Source organism: Papio anubis, chromosome 12 (genome assembly GCF_008728515.1).
Source record: "Papio anubis isolate 15944 chromosome 12, Panubis1.0, whole genome shotgun sequence".
NCBI lineage: Eukaryota > Metazoa > Chordata > Mammalia > Primates > Cercopithecidae > Papio > Papio anubis.
The window spans coordinates 66,753,674-66,777,548 of record NC_044987.1 but is presented as its reverse complement, the minus strand read 5'-3'; the positions used below and the strand labels follow the sequence as shown (position 1 = coordinate 66,777,548).

Genomic DNA, 23,875 nt, shown 5'->3' with positions numbered 1-23,875 from the left:
CTTTTAAAATGACAGCTATCTTGGAAGCCCTTTAACTCATTAACCTCCTGACTCCCACTCCCATCCCCACTGTCTCCAAAGATGGCCCTGATGAGCCACACTTTCTGGTATTCCATTCTTGTGTAATTTCTTTCCCTTTGAATCTGGGCTAATTCAAGATTATGGCTTGCTCTTGACCCATAATATGTGGCAGAAATGACTCTAGGTTCCTTTAGAACTTACTTAACAGAACCTTGTAGCATCTAACTGGATCACTTGAAATGCTAGTTCTAGAGGAAGCCAGTCACTTTGTCAGAACACTGTCTTGAGATGTCCATGCTAACCATGTGGAGAGACTACGTGTAGAGAGATGTCCAGCCATTCTGCAGCTGTTCCAGTTATTTCAATTCCAGAGCCAGATGTGAGAGAAGCCATTATGGACATCCATCCCAGGCAGGCATTCAGATGATGCCAGCCCCAGATGCCATCTGAGAGCAACCATGAGACTCCAAGGGGAGAGCATCAACTAAGCTCAGTCAACACAGATAATCATGAGAGACAATATATTTCTATTTAAGCCACTATGTTTTGGTGCTTTGTTATGCAGCAATAAGTCATTGGAATGCCCCTCCCCCCCGGCCCCTCAAATTGCAGGACAGGATGTCCATGAAAATAGCAAGCCATTTTCCATACCTATCCTTTGTCAGTCTCCCTGACTCAAGTGTAAAATAATTATTTTCTTCTCATCATATGAAATGTAGTTCTACTGATGGCCATGTGAACTAAATCATACCTTTGTTTTTTTTCTTTTTTAGAGAGACAGGGCCTTGCTCTGTCACCCAGGCTGTTGCAATCATGGCTCACTGTAGCCTCAAGCTCCTGGACTCAGGTGATTCTCCTATCTCAGCTTCCTAAGTAGCTGAGACTACAGGTACATAGCTAATTTTTAAAAAATTAGCCAGGGGGGTCTCTTTTAAAATTAGATGGGGGGGGGTCCCTCCATGTTGCCAGACTGGTCTTGAACTATTGGTACCAAGTGATCCTCCCGCCTTGGCCTCCCAAAGTGCTGAGATTATAGGTGTGAGTCACTGCACCCAGCCCTAAATCATACCATTTAAAGTCATGATTGTTGGAGAATTTTGAAAACATCCGCATTGTATAAACCTTTCCCCTCCCCTCCCTGATCCTTGCTCCTGTCATGTACCAGTGTACTTCCTGGACATCATACTGCCTGCTGCATGTGTCCAGTTCACTGACTGGGAGGGTGCTTCAGCAGCAACACACATCAAGGGCAGATCTCCTTGAAGTCAACAGAAGTAAGAGGAAGGGGCTGAGAATCAGTGCCAGTTGGTTGGGGGACACCAGGCCTCTCCCTCTCTCTTGGCACCAGCTTTTCCCAAGGTCTCATCAGAATGTTTCCCTTCTACTGCCGTGTCCATTTTTTCATGGTATTTAAATTTACTTCTTTATCCTGGAAAAGACATTGGAGAATCCCCTTCCCCCAAGTTAAATGAGACAAGGTTGTAGTTTTTCAAAAGGAGCATTTACTAGGAAACTAAAGGGGAACCAAACAGAATGCAAGAGAACAGAGGCAGAGTTGCAAATGGGCTGAGGGAGTTCAAATTTATTACCAGCCTCTGGCTACAGCTGTACTGGCTAGGCAAAGCTTTCCAGACACAAAGCCACCTGCCTGCCATGTGGACAGTCCTCTTTGCCTGCTTGCCCCTACACAGCCACCTTCTATTTCATACCAACAAACCAGCTGCATCCTCATTAGTATCCCAAGGCTGCTGGCTTTCTGGGCAGGAAGCTCCTGAGGTGGGGAACAGTAGGCACAGCTGCCTCAGGATCTCCCGCCTAGGCTCCCATTGCCAAGGACATGTCAGAATTTATTGGGATGGCTGCCTGATACCTATTGAAGACAGTTTTCTTTCTCTGGGACCATTCTTCTGGGCTCATCTGCCTAGCTTTACAGACAATATTTCTGCTAACTATCCTGGTAGTGCTAGCCCTTCATGTTTTGGTTCTAAACACTGGTATGGCGGCGGATGTCTGAATGAGGAAGGATGAGCAGAGGGGAACTTTGAGCAGAGGAAGTTGAATTTTCCTTATGGCATCAGACATAGGCAGAACCTTGGATTCTCTGAATCCCAGTGGGTGGAAGTCGATCAGAGAAGTGAAGCTTGAATGTAATGACACTGCTTCCTACAACCAAAGGCCTATAGCCTTCTTAGATCTGCCATCAGAGTAGAGCTTCTTGTACAGTACTAGGCAGCTGGGGCAATGAGAACTTTCTGAAGACGTGTAACGATCCTTCTTCCACCCAGTTAGTTCCATGATGAAATGTTAATTGAAATAAAGATAATGAACTTTCCGGGAAGGTAAACTACAATCCAACTCTAGATTCTGCTGCAAAGAGATTGTGTGAAAAGAAAAATATTATTTTGGAGTAGTGGTGCAAATGTGTGGATGGGGTGCCTTGCACCTATAATGGGACAGAGATGACTATTAGGTAACAGCCCCCAGTCCTCCCAGGATATGCTGAGGCCTGTGGTTTCATTTACAGGGAGGCAGAAGCAATGAGGATGAGGCGCATAGCTGGCCATTGGTTGGCAGACTTGGTCAGGAAGGAAGCTGAGTAATGAATGAGATGCCTGGGGAGGGCCCTTGACCTTCACTCTTACAGGTATTTCCATCCCCAAGTGCTGTGAAAGTGATGTATGTGCCTGAAGAGAGAAGAAAGCCTCTGTGTGTGGTTGCCCAAGGCTATGACTCTGGGCCATTGCATATGGAAATACCCCAGAAGGCACTCAGGCCAGAGAAGCCCAAAAGCTGTGCCTTTCTCTAGGGGATGGCTGTGTTCTCTCTCCATGATCTCATCTTACCCCTTTTTGTTTGAGATGGAGTCTCGCTCTGTCGCCCAGGCTGGAGTGCAGTGGTGCGATCTCGGCTCACTGCAAGCTCTGCCTCCCAGGTTCACGCCATTCTCCTGCCTCAGCCTCCTGAGTAGCTGGGACTATAGGCGCCTGCCACCACATCCAGCTAATTTTTTGTATTTTTAGTAGAGACGGGGTTTCACTGTGTTACCCAGGATGGTCTTGATCTCCTGACGTTGTGATTTGCCCGCCTCGGCTTCCCAAAGTGCTGGGATTACAGGCGTGAGCCATTGCACCCGGCCAACAATTACTTTTCATTCTAATAACATTCCCAGTTGAAAGGAAGTGGCTGCTGGTTACTGAGTGAACAGTGTTGGGGGTCTCTGATTCCTCAAAATCTGGTTTTAGCAGAAAATAGGGCCATGTTGATACTGGTACTCTCTACCATGTGCATGGGAGGAGGCAGTGAATTTGCTGTGAACTAGCCCTCCTTGCACTAGATTTTTTTTCCCAGGGAACAGCCTGCTTGTCTTATTATTCTCTTGGGGCTCTTCCTTGCAAATCTGCAGCACTTTTGGGGCACAGTTATTTTCTGGAGACAGTCATTAGCTCAAAGGTAGTCATGTGTGAATTGAGATCTGCTGCCTATTTAGCACCTGGATATGTTTTTAAATGTTCTGTCCTTCCAGGGCATTCTAGAAAATAATATTATGTTAGAATAACAATTTCCAGGGCAGATACTATGTCCTCATCACCAAAGGCTTCATATGAAACACTGAGTCCTGGTACTCTTGGTACTGTCACTATATCTATCATTTATTTTCATTCATAGTCCAATCTTGGTTCTTGGCATGAGAGACATGCTACCCTGCAGCACATCACCTTGGGCCACCTGCAGAACGTGGCTGAACCATTCAGGTTCACCAAACCCGGTCTAGAAAGAAGGCCAGTTATTGCTGTGGTTACAGCTGAGCGTTTGGTCACTGAAATTGTCTGGGTGTTGCTGGATGGAAAAAGTTACTTAAGATCTTTGTGAGATGGTTGTCCTATTGTGTCCTTGGCGCAAGCAGTCCTCTTACCCATGGTCATCGTTTCTGCAGGAAGAAAAAACAAAAAAATAATTTGGCTTTCATTCATACTTTTTCTCTCTCTCTCTTTTTTTTTTTTTGGGGGGGGATAGAGTCTTGCTCTGTCACCCAGGCTGGAGTGCAGTGGCATGATCTTGGCTCACTGCAACCTCCGCCTCTTGGGTTCAAGCAATTCTCCTGCCTCAGCCTCCCAAGCAGCTGGGATTACAGGCACCTGCCACCACGACTGGCTAATTTTTGTATTTTTAGTAGAGACAGGGTATCACCATGTTGGCCAGGCTGGTCTTGAACTCCTGACCTCCTGATCTGCCTGCCTCGGCCTCCCAAAGTGTTGGGTTTACAGGCGTGAACCACCGCGCCTAGCCCATTCATACATTTTTAATGTGCATCAAACAAGTGCCAGACATGCTAATAGATGCTGGGGATATAAAGACCATAAGTAGGACACTCACCCTGCTTTCAAAGGGCTCACAGATGGAGAAATTACAATGTAAGAAGCTGCATAGAATACTGCAGGGGCAATGAGAGGGAGAAAGTAACTTCAAAGGGATTGAGGAGGTCTACAGAGAACATTCTGAAGGATGAGTCTTGAGGTAGGCCATTTAGGCTTAAGAGGAATCCCTCTGGAAAGAAGGAAGAAAGGTCACTTGGGGTAGAGAAAAGAGACTGTGCAAAGGCAGAAATGCAATAAAGGGCATGGTGCATTGAAGGAATCATCACAATTTGGTGTGACTGGACTGTAGTGTGAGAAGTGAAGTGGTCGGAGGTAAGGCTGGTGATGTGATTTAATTATGCCCCCACCCAAATCTCAACTTGAGTTGTATCTCCCAGGCTTCCCATGTGTTGTGGGAGGGACCCGGGAGAGGAGGTAATGGAATCATGGGGGCCAGTCTTCCCTGTGCTATTCTCGTGATAGTGAATAAGTCTCATGAGATCTGATGGGTGTATCAGGGGATTCCGCTTTTGCTTCTTCCTCATTTTCTCTTGCTGTTGCCACATAAGAAGTTCCTTTCACCTCCTGCCATGATTCTGAGGCCTCCCCAGCCATGTGGAACTGTAAGTCCAATTAAAGCTCTTTTTCTTCCCACTCTCAGATATGTCTTTGTCAGCAGCATGAAAATGGACTAATACAGCTGGGATGGAAAGATGAGGTCTGAGTGGTGCAACATCATTCCTTATCTCCAAGATGTGAAGGAGGGGCTCTCTTAAGGAAGCCCCAGACTTAGACTAGCAGTATCTCTTGTGTTTCACACTCAGCCCAGCATTCAACTTAATTTAAACTCAGGGCACCTGCCAGCACAGATTAAATGTAGTAATACTGCGGCTATAGAGAGAAAAAACTGAAGTGACTTCTATGGATATAAGAATAACAAAATTTACATATAAACTATGAAAGAGTAGCAACCATTCTGACACTGAAATTTATGGACTTCCTTTCAGGGATCAAAAGTTCACATGTGAGGCTATTACTTAAGGGAAGTATTAAAAAGCAGTGTGTTCACTGCAAAGGGAAACCATGTTTGATTGTGACCCATGGCTTTGAAGTGTGTGCATGTGTGTGGGTGCACACACACATCTCTGGGAAAGGGGTATTTGTTTCTGCGTCTAGGAAGAAAGCATGAATGATATTTGTCTTAATATTGTGGTTCAAATATCAGTTTGCCAGGTCAGCTGCTACCCTGGAACGTCCTCCGAATAGCTCTACTTTCTAAGCCACCACCTACGTCAGGCCTTTGGTTCCCTAGCCACTCTTTCAAACTGTGAAACCCATACCCATATCAGTTTGCCAATTCCTGAGTCCTTTCTCATCAGAGAAGGCAAATTGTTAATAGGCTCAGTGCCACCAATGAATGTGATCTGGAATTAAGTTGTGATGGTATTAGCCAATATTCCTTCATTTTTGGGTACTTACTGTATGCCAGACACTGGGGTATAGACTTTACAAGTTCTTAAAAGACCCCTTGGCGTTCTTTAATGGAGGATGCAGAGTTGTAGAGACACTAATTTGTGCAAAGCAACACTGTGACTAAGGGTCAGAGCTAAGATTTAAACCCAAGACTTCTAATTTCAAAGTCCAAGCTTTAGCAATTATGTCAATTTCCTCTGTAGGTCTAGTCCACATTTCTGATGTATTAAAAGTACCTTATCTGCCTTGGCTTTCTAGACTCTAAATCTAGCCAGATTAGCTGCCTTTAAGAAGCCTAGTCCAAACTAGTAGCATACAGCAGGTGCCATATCCCACTTGTGGTTTCCTAGCTGCTCATCCCATTTCTCTGGATTTCCCCAGCTAGTGACATGCATATGTAACTTGTTTGTCCCCTCAGTTCTGTGTACAACCTCATTTTTCCTTGTTATGACCTAGTTTTACCTCTTCATTTAAGCAGTTCCTTCAGAATGCTTTGGATTTAGCTCTCCCAAAGTACCCAGCCTTAGGGACCACCTCTGTACCTGATTTCTTATGGCCTGTCTAAAGCCTCCTTAGAGGGCTAGGCTGCAATCTCAGCCAATTTTTTACCAGTCCCTATACCCAGGGATACCACTAGCAGAGGCATTGTTGCCAATGGCCAAGTCATAGCATAGCTCCGACCTGAACTCCATAGCTGGACTTTGCTCATTTGGTGAATTTCCTTGTGCATGCAATTAGCCAGTCAAGGTCAGCCTCTGGAAATATGGCGGTGTGGCCTACTAGTCTACCCCTTCTTTTTTTGGGGCGGTCTGGCTCTGTCGCCCGGGCTGGGTGCGTGGCGGGATCTCGGCTCACAAGCTCCGCCCCGGGTTCGCCATTCTCCTGCCTCAGCCTCCCGAGTAGCTGGGACTACAGGCCCGCCGCCTTGCCGGCCTAGTTTTTGTATTTTTGTGAGGCTGGGGACTTCACCCGTGTGGGATGGTCTCGATCTCACGACCTCGTGATCCATCCCGTCCCGCGGCCTCCCAAAGTGCTGGGATTACAGGCGGCCTTGCCTTGGCCGATCTACCCTTCTTAAGGTGCAGTCCTTCAGTTGGGTGAGTTTTCTGGGCTCTGAATCTTTTCCTCTTCTGGACAGTGCCACTAAGGTCCTAGAATGCTTATGAGCTGGGACCGAGCCCACGAGATGACAGGGTTAAGGAGTTTCAATACATCTGGTGGCGTGGTAGGGTCATTGCTACCAGCAATCTTGCAAGAACAGCCTCTTGAAAACAAACTTATTCTAGGGAAAGTCAAGTATACAAGTTAGGTCTGAAAAAGTTGTCTCAGGAGAAGACATGAGTAAATTTTGCTGTTGTTGCTCAGCCCCTTTTTGTCTGGCTTCTGTTGGGGGAAAACTAGAAAAACTCAACCAAATCAAACAAAATAAGCAAATTACACCTTTCCAAACACCTATAACCTAGTGAGCTGTTTTTCAGCTAAACATTTCATAAAACAAAATGGGAGAAAATATTTTTCCGTAATTCAGAAAAGCATTGACTCAGTGGGATTTTGGTGAGACGAAGGTGGTAGAGACTGAGGCATCAACACCAGAGACTGTAATGGTGGTTTAATAACTATTAAGCATAATGCTAGCCTGGCTGGTTCCAATGCTGGTGCCAGCCCTATTTCCACGGGCAGAAGCAGCAGTGTCCTTGTTATGAGACTTGGTGGGCTCCCAGGCAGTACCAGGGATTTAGAAGGTACCAACAACTCCAGTATTATCAACAAGAAATAGTGGTTACAATCCTATCTGAACAGAGGAGATTTTAAGTGAATTCAGTTGTCCTGAGACATAAGGATCTAATTTGAATTAAATTGAATTGAAACCAAAGATGAGAACTGTCCTAATGAAAACTGTAATGTGAAGTGACATTTCGATCACAAAAATGACAGCTGATATGAGACAGGCCATTGAAACAGACCCCAAATTAAGAACATGAAAAGACAGAGTGAAACATTAGATAATATCTCTCTGTGAATATGAAAATGGGACTTTATTACAGGAAGTACCTAAGGGCTCTGAACTAAGAAGCTTGTCAAAAATGGAAGTGATTCTTATTACATGATTTAATCTTATATGTACTTAATACTGTTAAACTTACATTTAAAATTTTATTTAAAAAGCACAAAAATCTCAGGATTTTGTTGACTGTTTATTGCTTACCACAACTTTGCAAATATATGAAGATTCATTATGCTCTGCTGGTTTAGAATCTGATTTTGTTGACTGTTGCTTAGCACAGCTTTACAAATATGTGAAGAATTATCACACTCTGCCAGTTTACAATCTGATTAGCTTTCTGTAAAGAGGACATTCTATTATTATTATTTTTTTTTACTTTCCCTCTCCCCTTTAAGAACAAGTATGTTAAAGAAATAAAGCAGTATGAATGTGACTATCCTGCCTTTCAGGACTGGGTCAGTAGCATGGAGAATGAAAGAGTCCATTTGGGCAATAACTACTATTTATTGATTGCTTAAGCACTAGCTCTATCCTAAGAACTTTGCATACCTTATCTCCTTCACGCCTCACCTCAACCCTCTGTGACAGATATTACAATTACAGTTTTACAGTGAGGTAACTGAGTCTGAAAAAGGCCAAATAATAAAGGTAGTAAATAGCAGAGCCAGAATCTGCCACCATGCTTTTATGGATTCAAATGTATGCTCTTAAGTACTATGCCCAGAATGGTAAATTATTGTGCTTTGAATAGTAACTCCACTACAGCACCTTTCTAAAAAGGATTCGCAGTCCAGAAATGAATTCTGACCAGTCCGGACTTCATAGGAGAGTGTGTTAAGATTCACTGTCAAGTAGACCTTGAGGGGAAAGGTGGCAAATGGTGTGTGGCATGTGTGACATATAGACTGTTATTTACTGAGAGGAGCTCATTACAAACAATCAAGAAGCAAAGGCTACAGTGAAGGCACCATTCAGAAGGTAAGACAAGGACTGTCATATTTTTCAGATGAGGTGGCAAGATAGGACATTACTACAGGGCCAAAATTACTATACCTGATGAAGTAAAGCGGAGGATGTTTGGAGTTTGTTACTTCAAATTAATATTCATTACATGTATTCATCATTCAACAAACATTTATTGAGTCCCAGGCATCTGTGCTGAGCAATAAGAAAACAAAGTTAGGCTCGGCGCTGTGGCTTATGCCTGTAATCCCAGCACTTTGGGAGGCCGAGGCGGGTGGATCACCTGAGGTCAGGAAGTTCGAGACCAGCCTGGTCAACATGGTGAAACCCTGTCTCTACTAAAAACACAAAAATTAGCTGGGTGTGGTGGTGGGTGCCTGTAGTCCCAGCTACTTGGGAGGCTGAGGCAGGAGAATCACTTGAACCTGGGAGGCAGAGGTTGCAGTGAGCCAAGATTATGCCACTGCACTCCAGCCTGGGTGACAGAGCCAGACTCCCTCTCAAAAAACAAACAAACAAACAAAAAACCACAAAGATAAATAATGCACATCCTATTCTTGAAGGGCTCAGTGTGGTCAAAAGAAGACTATAGAATCAAGGATGAAGAGAAGGAACAGAGAGTAAAAGGACGTCTCAGCAGGAAGCTCTGATTGTAACTACTATGTGGGAGTGTGTGTGTCCATAATTCCATCTACCCAAATCAGGGAATAGGAATGATAAAAGTTATAACAAAAAATTCGGTAAGGGTGAAATTGGAAAGATTCCAAGGATATATGTGATGCACTGGGTAACAAAATAAAATTTCATTAAAAAGCCTAGGATTGTCTCCCACTGACAGTACAGCAAGCAGAAGCCAACCAGAAGAAGAAACTTGCCTTATTAATTCATAGCTCTGGTAAAATTCCCCTGTGAGGCAACCAATGCCCCGTCCCATGTCTGTGCACAGTTATTCTACCTCTGCAATTTGGGACTCAGATCTCTGGTCATCTGTAATTTCAATTCCTAGAAAGAGCTCCTAAACTGATCATTTTGTTCCTATTAATTAGAAAAGGAACTGTGACACAGAAAGGTTTAACAAATAAGAATTATAAATGATGCTTTTGTGTAAATTTTATTTATTCAAGTGCAATATGCATCTTGTTATTCCAATTTTTCTTTTGTTTTTAAGCTAAATGCTTAACAATCTGATATACTAGAAAATTATAAAATTCATGATTTTAATGGACATATTTAGAATAACTTAACTAGTTAAATTTATAGTCACCATTTAAATGCTTAGGAAAATCTATTATACTACATTTATAAAGCTTATTTTTAAGATGTTGAAATGCTTAAGAGAATTTCACCTAAATGTATAAGATTTTATTTATTATCATTATAAGAGTTATGTGATTGAGAACAATTTTGTTTAACAACTGCATTAGATGTTTGGAGTGTTTAATATAATCACATTTTAAATTTATGATTTTAGTTTGAAATATTCACAGAAATTTAATTAGTCAATTGCTTAAACAATGCTTAAAAATTTAGGAGAATTTTACTCACTAGATTTCTATCCTTTTCCTTATTGAAAAATATTTAAGAGAATTTGATTAAACGTAAAATTGGTGTTTAAAAGTTTAGGAAAGTTTAATCTGTTAAATTAATGAGCTAATGAGAATTTAACAAAGAACAAGTGAAGAAAGTATTATTTCAAAATAAAATTATTAGATCTATAATCATTATAACGGTTAACATGTAGAATTTGGTATATACTATTATAAGAATATTAGATATATTATTACTCCTTACCACAATTCTCTGAGGCAGGTACTGTTATTCCTATTCTACAGCTGAGAAAATCAAGGTACAGACAAGTGAGTAACTGCTTTATCAAGTGTGTTAGTTTCTTGGGGTTGCCATAATGAAGTATCACAAACTGGATGGCTGAAAATAACAGAATTTTATTGTCTCACAGTTCTGGAGGCTAGAAGTCTGAAGTCAAGGTACCAGTGGGCCCATACTTTCTCTGAAGGGTCTACGGGAGAATTCTTCCCTGCCTCTTCCTACCTCTTAGTGGTTGCCAGCAATCCTTGGCTTATAGCTGCATCACTACAATTCCTGCCTCCATTGTCACATGGCAGTCTCCTGTATGTCCCTCTATGTCTTTATATGACCTTCTTATAAGGACACTAGTCATGGGATTTGGTGCCTACCCTGATCCAGCATAAGCTCATCTTAACATGTTATCTGCAAATAACTTATTTCCAAATAAGGTGACATTCTGATGTTCTGCGTAGATATACATTTTGGGAGGACACTCTTCAAACCAGTACCCCATAGTCACCAATATCCAGCATATTGATAAGCCCAATGTCAGTTTGTAATCCTCATTTTGTTTACAGCTTATTGGGCATTCCCTCTTTCTGGAAACAATTTCTTTCTTGCCTTCTAGGATACCACACCCTCTTGGTTTTCTTACTATTTCAATGACTTGCTCCTTCTCAGTCTATCAGTTTCTCTTCTTTTCTCTACCTTTAAATAGAATGTCCCAGTTCTTAGCCCTGAGACCTCTTCTCTTTACTATTTATATCTCATCCATTTTTATAGCCTGATCTTTCTCTGGAACTCTAGATTCCTGCATCTAACTGCTATTTTATGTTTTCCTATGGATATCCAATAGTTGCTTCAAACTTATTAGGTCCAACTCCTGATCATCCCACATAGGTGCTCTACCTGCAGTCTTCCTGAGCTCACTTAATGGCAGCTCTGTCTTTCCATGGTCAACCTTGGAATCATCCTTTACTTCTCTCTCTCATACACTACAGAAAACCCTACTGGGTCTCCCTTCAAAATATACCCAGAATGTAATCGTTTCTCACCACGTTCCCTGCTTCTACACTGTCCAAGTCTCTGTTATTGCCATCTGGATTATAGCAGTAGACTCCTAATGGGTATTCTCATATCCAACCTTGTCTTTATCTAGTCTATTCTCAACACAGCAGCAGAGAGATCAGTGATAACTTTGGATCATGTCACATCTCTCTTAAAAATTGCCATCTTGGCAAATAAGCCAAAGTACTTTTGAAGCTCTACTGAGTTCAGGTAACCTGAGCTCTACCCACTGTTGCCTTTCTGATCTCATCCCCTACTTCTTTCTCTTTTTTCTCTCCTGCATCCCCTACATTGCTCTCCTCACTATTCCTCTTGTGAACTTCCTTAAGACCTTTGTATTGGCAGTTCCCTTAGCCTGTATTTCTGCATGGCCACAGGGCTTGCTCCCTCATCTCCTTCAAGGGTTTGCTCAAATATTCCAATTGTTTGTGAGCTCTACCATTACCTCCATTAAAATTAACCCCCTGTAAAAAGTAAACAATCTATATCACACTTCTGATCCCCATTACATGCTCTATTAAATTAAATTAGTTAATTAATTAATTAATTTTTTGAGGTGGAGTCTCACTCTTGTTGCCCAGGCTGGAGTGCAGTGGTGTGATCTCGGCTCACTGCAACCTCTGCCTCCCAGGTTCAAGCAATTTTCCTGCCTCAGCCTTTTGAGTAGCTGGGATTACAGGCACCCACCACCATGCCTGGCTAATTTTTGTACTTTTAGTAGAGAAGGTGTTTTGCCATGTTTGTCAGTCTGGTCTCAAACTCCTGACCTCAGGTGATCCACCCACTACAGCCTCCCAAAGCGCTGGGATTACAGGTATGAGCCACTGCGTCCGGCCCTATTTTATTTTTCATAGCATTTACCTTCAGTATAACATAATATGTCTGTGTCTCCCACTAGGCAAGTTTCACTAGAGCAAAGATTTTTGACTATTTTGTCCCTAAAAATGTATCTTCAGTACCTATAGTAGATATTCAATCAATATTTGTTGAACAAATAAATAAATGCTTGAAACTTTCCATTTCCTTCTGCAAAGTGATTGTTTCAAAGGAAACTTGCTTGACTCTTACTTGGACAGAATTCTTACAATACAGCAAATGATGCCATGTAATGAGGCACCTTGAAAGATTGCTGGGATAAGCTGACAGCATGGCAGCCAACATAGTGACTCCAGGCTTGCAGGAGTTCTGTGCTTTCTGGAGGAAATGGTCATGGGTTTCCCACCCTGCCTTTTAAACTAAGGCAAGTCTCTTATAAAGACCTTTGTGAGAACTGTTTGAGGCTTCATGCCACTGCAAATCCATCTGAGATGATGACTGGGACCTTCATTGCCATTGTCTTAATTCTCATGGGTGTTGACTTGCTCTCTGGCATTCAGAGTTAGCTCTCAGTTACTTTGGTGCATTAATAGAACCACTATGCCTGCAGATTTGAAAAAAAAATTACATGTAGAATTTGTCTAAGAAATCAGTAAGCAAAACTTGTAAAAATCATTTTACAAGTTGTAAGATAGAAGAAATTGAAATTTTATCCAACAAGAACTTATTCAATGCTGACTTTGTGCCAGGCATTTTGCCAGGTGCTTGTTATACAATGATGAATAACACTTAGGCCCATTCTCAAGGAGCAGTGGGAGGTGCTGGGGATGACACACACACAGATAACATCAAGTAGCACAAAATGCTATGTCAGGGGCAGGCATAGGGTGCTAGGAGAAGAATAGCACAGACGAGAAATATTTAGCTCATACCACAGGATCTTCAGAATGTTTCCTGAAGAAGCTAACAACTGATTAGATGCTAAAAAGACAGGCTGGATCTAGCCAGGAAAAGAGGGGTTGAAAGGACAGCATAAGAAAAAGTTAAAGCAGAAGCAAAGGCATGGGGGTGAATAGAAAGCATTGTGTGAACCACCAGCAATTAGGTGTGGCCTCAACATAAAGTATAAGGAGGAGATGGAGGCAGAGTCTCAGAGAACCTTGAATGCCAAGGTAGGGAACTCAATCTTGATCTTGTTCGGAATGAAGGGCAGTTATTGAAGGATTTTTAAGTGGGAGAGTTACATGCTCAGATTTGTACTTTAGTACTTGAAGGAGTGTAGAGGTTGGATTGAAGAGCAAATAGGAGAGTCAGAAAAACAGAATTGAGTGATAGTATGGGATCAGCTGAAGCACCCCTCTTGCCTTGACAGATCCCACTGAGCCTGACCCTGTAGAATTACTGGTGAGTGAAGATGGGAAGGAGGTCGTTGGCTTCGGCACTTGAGAACTCTAGGTGGCAGGTTCTAAAACAGGACTGGGGTGTTTAAATTTAGCATTTCCTGAATAGGGACCAATGGAGCTCTGAAAAAATAAGTCAAAAATATAAATACCAAAGAGATAATGAATGAAGAGTCATATATCTATCACCCACTCTCAATTAACCCTAAACTTTAGTGTTCAATAAAAGGGACATTAGATCTGTTCCCCTGTGACCTTGACTTCAGGATATCACCATTACGACTTATGGAGGGTGGCCATTTTCTGGCTAAAGAGCAAGATCCCAAGGTCCTCTAGTTCTCATTCTCCTGACATGAGGAAGACACCGGAGGGAGGTATAAGCAGCCTGCTGCGTGTGCAGGCACCTTGCCTCTCTCCTCTGGGTGCCTCCACCCACTGTGAGGAGCTGTGTGCAAACTGCACCTTGTCTTAATCCTCCCTTGGGTACTTACACACTGACCAGCCCCCTCCTGCCTCCTGACTATTGCACACTAGAAACTTCTCCATGATCAGAGAGCAAAAGCTCAATTGCCATGTGTAGTAAAGGTCTGCAGTAAGCCCAAATCAACTAAATAGTCAATTCAGTGGGCACCGACAGACCCTATGCCCCAGACCTAAAGGAGTCCACATCAGGAGGGAAGACAGATGTATCTGACTAACTACAAAATAAAAACGAGAGGTGATAAGTGGTCAATGTACAATCAAATACAATATAAATACAATCAAACTATTAAGGGAGTACTTCATTCCAAATGGGGCATTGCTCACTAGAGACTTCATGGAGGAGGTGGCACCTAAAATGAACCCTGAGGATTATGTAGGACTTACAGACAGTGGGTGACTTCCTTCTTGGGCATCTGCTGGGATCAGCCCCATCTGACTGGATGGTGATACTTGCTTTAGCAGACATGACCCAGGGAAAGGTCATTTTTGCTCAGAATTTACACAGGCCACGAAGAGCAGCTGTAGAATGCATAGCCTATTGTGGTACCATGAGGGACTAAATACCAACCCCATGAAGTCCTCAAGCAGGGGCCTTCAACCCTTTCCCAGGACCTTCATGCTCTCCTTTCTTTTTCCAGTTGTGATTTATAGATGTGTTTTTCTCTATTTGGGAAAAAGTCTCAGAATTAGCTTAAATGGGCCAGAGACAGTGGCTCATGTCTGTAATCCCAGAACTTTGGGAGGCTGGGGTGGGTGGATCGCTTGAGCCCAGGAGTACAGGACTAGCCTGGGCAACATGGTAAAATCCCATCTCTACAAAAACAAAAACAAAAACAAACAAAAAAACCCCCCAAAATACAAAAATTAACCAGGCGTGGTGACGGGTGCCTGTAGTCCCAGCTACTCGGGAGGCTGAGGTAGGAGAATCACTTGAACCTAGGAGGTGGAGGCTGCAGTGAGCCTAGATGGCACCACTGCACTCCAGCCTGGGTGACAGAGCAAGAATCTGTCTCAAAAAAAAAAAAAAAAAAAAAAAAATTAGCTTAAACATTGGGATGTTGTATGGAATATACACATCTAATAGGCTGAACAGAACTTGATTTTGAAAAGTCAGTTAAATATGTGCTAATTTTAGAAAATGTATTGTCTTACAGCTTGCTTTTTTTTTTTCTCAGTGAGAGAAAGAGACAGAAACAAAGGCCCTTAAATGTGTTTGTTTGAAAAGAGGATACAAGATAAGAAACTTTCTTTTATCCTTAAAGGTTTAGAGGCTTTTATTGGTATGTTATTAATAATATTAACATTTTTGGCACTATTCCAACTATTAGCTTTTCATCTCAAAGATACTCACAATGTCAAAACAAATAAAACCTATTAGCCGAATTCATTGTCTCTCATCTGTGTATCTGCTGTTCTCTATACACTGTGGCTGATAGTAGGCCATGGCATATATCTCTCAACTATACTGTTAGCATTGGGTCTTTGTGTGACTTAGAAACAGAAGCTTCCTCCAGGCAAATTCACCACTTGGTGAGTGGAGAAAAAGCTGATTTCAAGCTGACTTTAGCTTCACACATCTCCTCAGCCTGGCACCCTAGTGAAGAAATCACCTGCAAGACAGTGTGCTGGGGCCCTGGGGAAACAGCTCTTTGGGGAGGTATCAGGGGCCTTAGGTTATTAAAGGTAATGCCCAGGTCCTATCTCAGAATGACAGGCTGTGTTATTCTGCATAACCATGTAAAATGTGTTTCCCATAGGCAGTTTCCTATTCGCAGACACAATTATGATATTAGATGGATGTTTCTTTCCCTGGCCATAGAATTTTCAATGTCAGTTACTTGCATTGTCTTACAATTCACTCGTGTTATCCCCAGCCCTGAGGAAATCTTCATTAAATGCTACAGTCTGGCATTTGCATGCTTTGGGGGAATGGGGAAAGGGACTGTATCTGTGCTTGGGATAGGATAGGGGGATAGGGCAGGGAGAAGATGGTGGCTGGGAGAAGCAGCTGAAAGCCTCTAAAGATGGCCGTAGAGAAGCCTGGAGTGCAGCAGGGAGCAGAAATGGTAAGCATCATCTGGAATCATGACAAGCATAAAAGACCATTCCTCAGGCCACCGCAGAGACATATTGGAGGAAGAAATCAACTAAGGGCTAGAGCGAAAGGGTGAGGACTCAGGGTATTTGAGTATTAAAATGAAGGGTGATTCTGGGAGCTGGAGGCTTAGAATCTCATCAAGGGCTGGAAATCAGGTAGGTAGCAAGGAAAGGAAAGAAAAAGGACTGGGGAGCAGCAATGTCAGAAAAGGGGCAACTTACTTGGACTTAGGGATTGGTGTCCTGCCCTGTGGGGAAGCTAAGCCCTTTTGGCCAGCTGGGAGCCTCTAGCCTGTCAAAGCAGAGGAGAGCGCAGAGGGTGCCTGCTGAAGGAGACTGGGCTTAAGGCCTCTTCCCTGGTGCTTCTCAGGAAGGAGAGTGAGATCTGAACTTAGGGGCCATGCCCTCTGCGCCCTGGCCTGTCTCCCTTTCGACCTCCTCTCCTACAACTCTACCTCTCGTTGCTCATGGTCCTGGCCACGCCCGCCTCCTCTCTACTTCTGGACAGGCCTCCCTGGTCCTTGCTCCAGAGCTGTGTGCTGGCCATCTGCTCCGTGATGGAAACGCACTTCTCAGGCCTTTGCTTAGCTGTCTGCTTCTGGTCAGTCAGGGAAAGTGTCATTTGCTCAGGGCCTACCCCAGCTACCCAGGACCAAGGAGTGCCCCTTCACTGCTGTCACATCTTGCTGTTGTATTTGCATCCTCCAGCTTGTGATGACCTATTTTCTGTTCAACTGGATTCAGTTTGCCTGTCTCCCTCCATCAGAATGCAACCTCCATGGCACAGGGGTCCCCACTGCCTTGCTCAACACCTTATTCCCAGTGTTGGGAATAGCATGCGGCATATGGCGGGGCGCAATAAACACTGGCTGAATGAATGTGTGCATGCTAGAGACCAGGACAACTGAAGATGGTCATGGGAACTGATGATAGATAAGCAAATGGCTGGCTCTTAGGGGTTAGGGAAACACTTTGGAGTATCTTCCCAGCTTGCACTCACAGTACCCACTCCTCCCCATAGTGGGCATACCACCATGCCTGGCTAATTTTTGTTATTTTTTTGTAGAGATGGAGGTCTTAGTATGTTTCCCAGGCTGGTCTAGAACTCCTGAGCTCAAGCAATCCATCCACCTTAGCCTCCCAAAGTGCTGGGATTACAGGTATGAGCCACTGTGCCTGGCCTTATTTTATTCTTTAAAGGAATTTCAGGGCTGGGCATGGTGGCTCACACCTGTAATCCCAGCACTTTGGGAGGCTGAGGCAGGGGGATCACCTCAGGTTGGGGGTTCAAGACCAGCCTGACCAACATGAAGAAACCCTGTCTCTACTGCAAATACAAAATTAGTCAGGCGTAGTGGCGCATGCCTGTAATCCCAGCTACTTGGGAGGCTGAGGCAGGAGAATCGCTTGAACCTGGGAGGCGGAGGTTGCGATGAGCTGAGATCATACCATTGCACTTCAGCCTGGGCAATAAAAGCGAAACTTCGTCTCATAAAAAGGAGTTTGAGTTAGGTTTTCTGTTCCTAGAAACCTAAAGCATTCTACTTGACTCAGGGTGTGATAACTGTCCCATTCAAAGCTCTCTGGGCAACTGGCTCCATTGCTATCTTGTATGGAATTTATGCTCTGCTCTAGGGACTAGTCTCTCTGAAAGGACTATGGGTAAGGCAACAACAAAAACAAAAGCACTCTAGAAGAGAGGGGGACTTTCAGAGCTGTCCTAATGGATAGACCAGCAGCAACATGTCAAAGCCCCAGTGAGATCATTTTGACTGTGTAGAAGCAAAACTTTGTCAAAAATTAGAACTTCTTTAGAATAGCCTCTCAAGACATCGCACAAGAAGATGGGAGAAGATTGCCTTTGAAATGGGCCCAACTTACATACCCATACCTCTGTGGAAAGAAGCAGTGGATAGAGTCAGAGAGCAGCTTTTCTGAGTGAGCAGAACTGCAGGGAACAGAATCAGGAGTGAGAAGGCCTCTGGGAGCCACGACATTCTTATCTAATACTTGAGGCCAATGTGGCAACAAGCAGAAGTGCTTATGAGTAGATTTTCTAGATGTTAATTACTTAAGATTATTATGATTTTGATTTATTTCACATTTGAATTTGATTTCTTATCATTGTTTGTTTTGTTTCCTCAGTGTGTGTGTGTGTTTTTAAATATAAACCTGTAATGCTGTCAGTTCTGTCTTACTCAGTGACCCTTGATTGCTCATTCACATTTTAAAATTAACAACTGGGTATTTTGTATATATTTTCTCTGCTTTCATGTGTGCAGACTAATTTTCTAGCTATCTCCTTCTCTAGAGTTGGGATCCAACCAGCAGCAATGTCAGATTTGTTGTTGTTGGTTATGAGGTACATGCTAGTCCCTTGCAAGAAACAGTTTCAGGCACAGCTGGATCCAGAGGTTCAGACAGTGTCATCAGGACTCATTATCACCTTCTCCACTTCTCAAGTATGCTTTCTTTTGTTTCACTCCATCCTGGAGTGCAGTCTATTATTTTGATGGTGAGATAGCAGCCAGCAACTCCACATTTATATCCTCGCAGCTTCAAGTCCAGTGGAAAAGTGTGACTTTTCCTGATAGTTCCAACAAAATTCCTGGGTGTAAATTGGGTCACACACTCACCCTGAACCAATCCCTGAATGTGATGATTGGGCTTAAGCCTGGGGAGATGCAAAGACGCTCCTGGAGCTGAAGATGTGGATACCTCTACCCAAACTACATGGTTAGAGGGGGAAGAGGGGATGAGTCTTCAAAGGAAAATGTGGTTCTTTTATCTGAAGAGGAGAAGAAAAGCTGCATAAGCAAAGTCATACATTTTCACTTCAGGCCTTTTCAAGCTAAGATAATGAGGGAAAATTACGTTCTGCTTTGGAGGAATAAAATCTTTGCAACTATAAAATTTAGTCTTAACAGAACGCAACATTTAAAACACATCCGTGGGAAAACCACACAGAACATAGCATGACTTCTCAAGTAAAAAAGAGTATTCCCTTAACTTTCAGAGTTTTAAAAACAAAGGGCTTTCTGTTAATAAATTTTACTACATATTGTTCAGTGCATGTCCTACTGGGTTTAGAAATTGTGGTTATTTTGAAGCATGTGATTAGGTGGGGAGGAAACATCAGAAGCAAAGCAGCTGAAAGTACATTAGCAAAAACCCTACATCCCAAATTATTTGGGAATGTGAAGTCATAAAGGATGATGAATCGGTGCCAGCAGGATGGAAACAAAATAATTTTCTTTAAAATTCTAAGGCATTGTTCTAGTTTTAATTGTTAAGTGAGCTGAATAATAACAGCTGAGAAGGAAAAGTCTTTTAAAACCAGCATTACTGTGTGATCCCTACACTGACCATGCCAGAAACTGGTTGTGCTCTGATTGGCATAGCTGTGTCTTCAAAGCTGCTTGACCAGCACAGAAGTGAGGTTGAGAGGTTTGCTGACATGTGTCGGCATATGTAAAACTTTTTCCAGGGAGAGGGCAAGAGGAGGAAAAGAAAAGTTAAACTGGAACTCCAATAGGTTATGAGATTCATCTTGATGATAAAACAATGAAGAGAGAAAGCCTTTCCTAACAGGTGGAGAGAAGTAAGTCCACATTTGGACCCAAATAAGCTTGGTAGCTATGCCCAACAAGCACTGAGATGGAGGAACACTGTGAGTTTAAATCTGTATTTAGTCAGCTTTTGTTACAATAACAACCCCCAAATCTTAGTTGCTTACAACAATACATGCTGATTTCTTGCTGATGAGTTTGTGGTTGGCTGCAGCTCTGCCAGACAGGTAGAGATCTACTTCTGCATTGTCTTATTCCAGGACCAAGCTGAAGAAGCCCCTGTTTTCCAGGGCATGTTATTCCCATGACAGATGCTAAAAGTTCAAGGGAGTGAGTAGAAACATGTGGAACTGTCATGTTGTCATCCGTTCATATTCTGTTGATCGAAGCAAATCACAGGCCCGAGTCCTAAGTCACTGGAGTCAAGACCCTGACAAGAGTGTGGTGGGGCATATAACAATGAAGAAATAATACCATCTATCTTAATCTGACAGCTCGGCCAGTTATTTGTCTCATGATGTTGGATAAATTAGTTAAGCCTCAGTTTCTTTTATCTGGGGAGACAAAACTGTTTACTTCACAGGGTGACAGCTAAACTAGGGATGCTTGTACAGCGCTGAGCACAGTGGCCTGGATAGAGTAGAAAATCTAACATTGGATTGTTATTCATTGGAGGGATCATATTACAGGCAAAACATGCCTCCTTGGGAGGAGTGGCATCCTGACTGGCATCAGGGAGAAGGCAGACAGGAGTTGAGAACTTAGCTGGGCACAGGGGAGGGTATGGTAGTGGGGCAGGCAGGAGAGGGTTTAAGGTGGAGGGAAGAGCAGGGGCCCACCAGACCCAGTGCTCACAAACACTGGGGAATGGATGAATAAATGGGTACATGAGGAGAAACAGTTCAGGCCCTCTCTCAAACAACTCCAGGAGAACAGCTGGTCTGAGGATGACTGTGGCTTTATTTTCTAGGACAGCCTGGTCACCTTGCTTCCTCTGGGTGAAGCAGACTTTGCCCCTTGAGATCAAACCTGGCAGGCTGTGCTTTCCACACCCCCAGTCCAGTTGCCTCTCTTGTCTCTACTGTCATCATATCCTGCCCTGTACTTCCCCTTCTCCAAACCACTTCCAAACCCTGTACTTCCCCTTCTCCACTTCCACTGTCTCCAGCCCTCCTCTGGTGCTCCATGCCTACCTCCCCTACATCCTTAATCCTTTATGTAAGCTTTCTATCCACTTTCGCACTTCAACTGAATCCTGGTTCCCCCTTGAAGTCACAACACTTTCTTTGTAGCACTCTCAAGAGGCCTTTTAGTCCCTCACATTCCATGCATCTATGTATCTCAGGGTGGCCTGGCAAGGTTGTCACTTTTGCTCCTTGTTTTTTTTTTTGAGATGGAGTCTCACTCTGTTGTCCAGGCTGGCTCACTGCAACTGTTGCCTCCTGGGTTCAAGCGATTCTTGTGCCTCAGCCTCCTGAGTAGCTGGGATTATAGGCACCCACCACCACGCCCAGCTAATTTTTGTACTTTTAGTAGAGATAGGGTTTTGCCATGTTGTCTAGGCCGGTCTCGAACTCCTGATTTCAAGTGACCCTCCCACCTCGGCCTCCCAAAGTGCTGGGATTACAGGTGTGAGCCACTATGCCTGGGCTCTTTGGCTCCTTGATGCCTTTGCTTCTCCACTTTCTCATAACCCTCTGAGTCTTGGCTTCTCCTCCCTGGTTCCATCAGCAACACCCTTGGCCACCCTCCTTCATTCTGTGAAGACTAAGCCCCTGCTGCTCCCAGTTTTCCTTTCCACCTCAAGCCCTGAATCTGCCCCACCCCAGTCAACCGGGCCTGGCAGCCATCTCATCCTTAGTGCTGACCCATCCACTGTGAAGCCACGACTGAAAAGGGGGCTTCAGGTCTCTGGGGAAGCTGGAGAGACCCTGCCCCTCCCTCATTGTGCCTGCTAAAGAATTACATTTGAAGGCCTATGAAAAGTGAGTTATTTTGAGATAATTCTTTTTGCTCTGTAGAGCAGGGTTTGTCACTTTTTCAAACTATTTCAGTATGTCTGGAAAGCAGAACCACACATCATACAACATTGGAGACACAGGGGGCACAGTTGCCATTTTCAGCATAGATTGACGTGCATAATCGTAGCGTGAAATTGCAATAAATAAAGCACAGTCATCTTGCTAAAGTGGCACACTCACAGCGGATGCTGTCGTCCTTGGAGCAGGAGGTATGTGCTGCTACCCTGTTCTGCCTTGAGGTAAGCTGCAGCAGGGATTTGGAGCCCTGAACAGAGAAGATCTGCATGAGGTGCCTGTATCCACACTGCTTTTAGCAGGCGCCATCAAAGGCAATGATGTTTTCCCCAAGCCTCAAGCCAGATCCCTGAACCTGAGTATGGCACCCTCTCACTGTAAGGGCTGCATTCAGAATAAATCTCAGATAGAACCAGATGGCTCTGAAGCCCTTCGGAGAGAAGGCCTCCCGATTTCTCCTCAGTTTCACAAAGTCACTAGATTGTTTCAACAATATTTGGGATATTTGTGAAATATCCCAAAGTTCACGGGACCCCAAGCCCAGTGGTAATTCTTTCCTTGCAGACTGTCAAGGCTTTGCTTAAAGCCCCTCCAGAGAGGTAGAGCTCATGCTGTTAAGCAAAACATGAGATGCTGTTGGTGAGGGTGTTTTTCATTCAGCTTTTTAGAGTGTAGACGTTTGAATGTGCAATCTTCTGAAACCATACAATGATTGTCAATGAAGGATCTCTAATTTGTGAGTCTGGAATGAGTTTGCACACTTCATGCAGAGCACATGGGAAGCTGAGCCCACCCTCTTGATCTCATTCAGCCAACACTGAGCACCTAGTTGTGTGCTGGGGCCTATACAATGGTCTCAGGATTCAAAGATGAATGAGATACAGTATCTGTTTTCAAGGAACTCATAGTTTATTCAGGAAAACCAACACAAAATTACAAAATAGCATTTTGGGAGCTATCACAAAGAGATATATACAGAGAAAAGGTCGTCTGTATGTTGAGTTCAAAGGAAGTAAATGTTTGTGAGGGAGCTTTGTGTAGCTATCACAGACAAAGAGAACAGCACATGCAAAAGCAAAGTGGCACCGCAAAGCAGTGCTGCCAGGGTCCTAGAAGTGGTCTGTGTGCTGGGGCTGGGGCATAAAATGTTCAGAGGCAGTGATTGGCTATGCCTCCAGATAGAGAGGGGCCAGGTTGTCAAGGCCTCTGTGTGCCCTCTAAGGAACTTGGGTTCTAACCTATAAAAGGAAGCCAGGGAGAGCCAGAGAGAAATACAGAGAATTGGAGTAAGGTACCAAGGTGAGTCGTGAAGGGGGCTGGCAGTTCCCTGAGGTATTCACTATGGCACAGGAAGGTGGCCACCTCTGTCCCTGCTCAGAGAATCAGTGATACGAGGGCAAGATTGATCAGACTCTGAATCGGACAGTTCCAGAACATTGGAAAGCCTTAGTGGTCCATCAGACAGAGTGACCTCACCAGCTCTGCAGACACACACACTTCCATTTGCCAAACTGCAAATACTGAAGCAAAAGGGCACCAGGATGCATGCCTCTGGGCCCTGAAGTGGACAGCCCTGGTGATGCTGGTGTGTCCCATGCTTCTCTCCCAAGCTCCCCTCAGGGATTGGGTCCTCACTGCCTAGTGGATCATTCATGATTCAGCAGTGATTGCAGGAGGCCTGCGGAGCTGACCAGGGACCAAAGTGGGCTCACAGACAGAAAGGCAGGGCAGGAACAACCTACCCACATTCTTCAGGAGGAGGGGAAGAGAAGCAAGGAGAAAT

At 43.8% G+C, this 23,875-nt stretch overlaps 1 protein-coding gene across 1 annotated transcript in view; it reads right to left on the bottom strand.

The window, feature by feature from the left end:
• Positions 1-3,650: 3,650 nt before the first annotated feature.
• SYT9 (synaptotagmin 9) overlaps positions 3,651-23,875 on the bottom strand; it is a 238,083-nt gene continuing 217,858 nt past the window's right edge. The window contains exon 7 of the mRNA XM_017948677.3: positions 3,651-3,949. Coding sequence (XP_017804166.1) covers positions 3,941-3,949 — 9 coding nt within the window. The 3' untranslated portion in view covers positions 3,651-3,940. The remainder of the gene's footprint in view (positions 3,950-23,875) is intronic.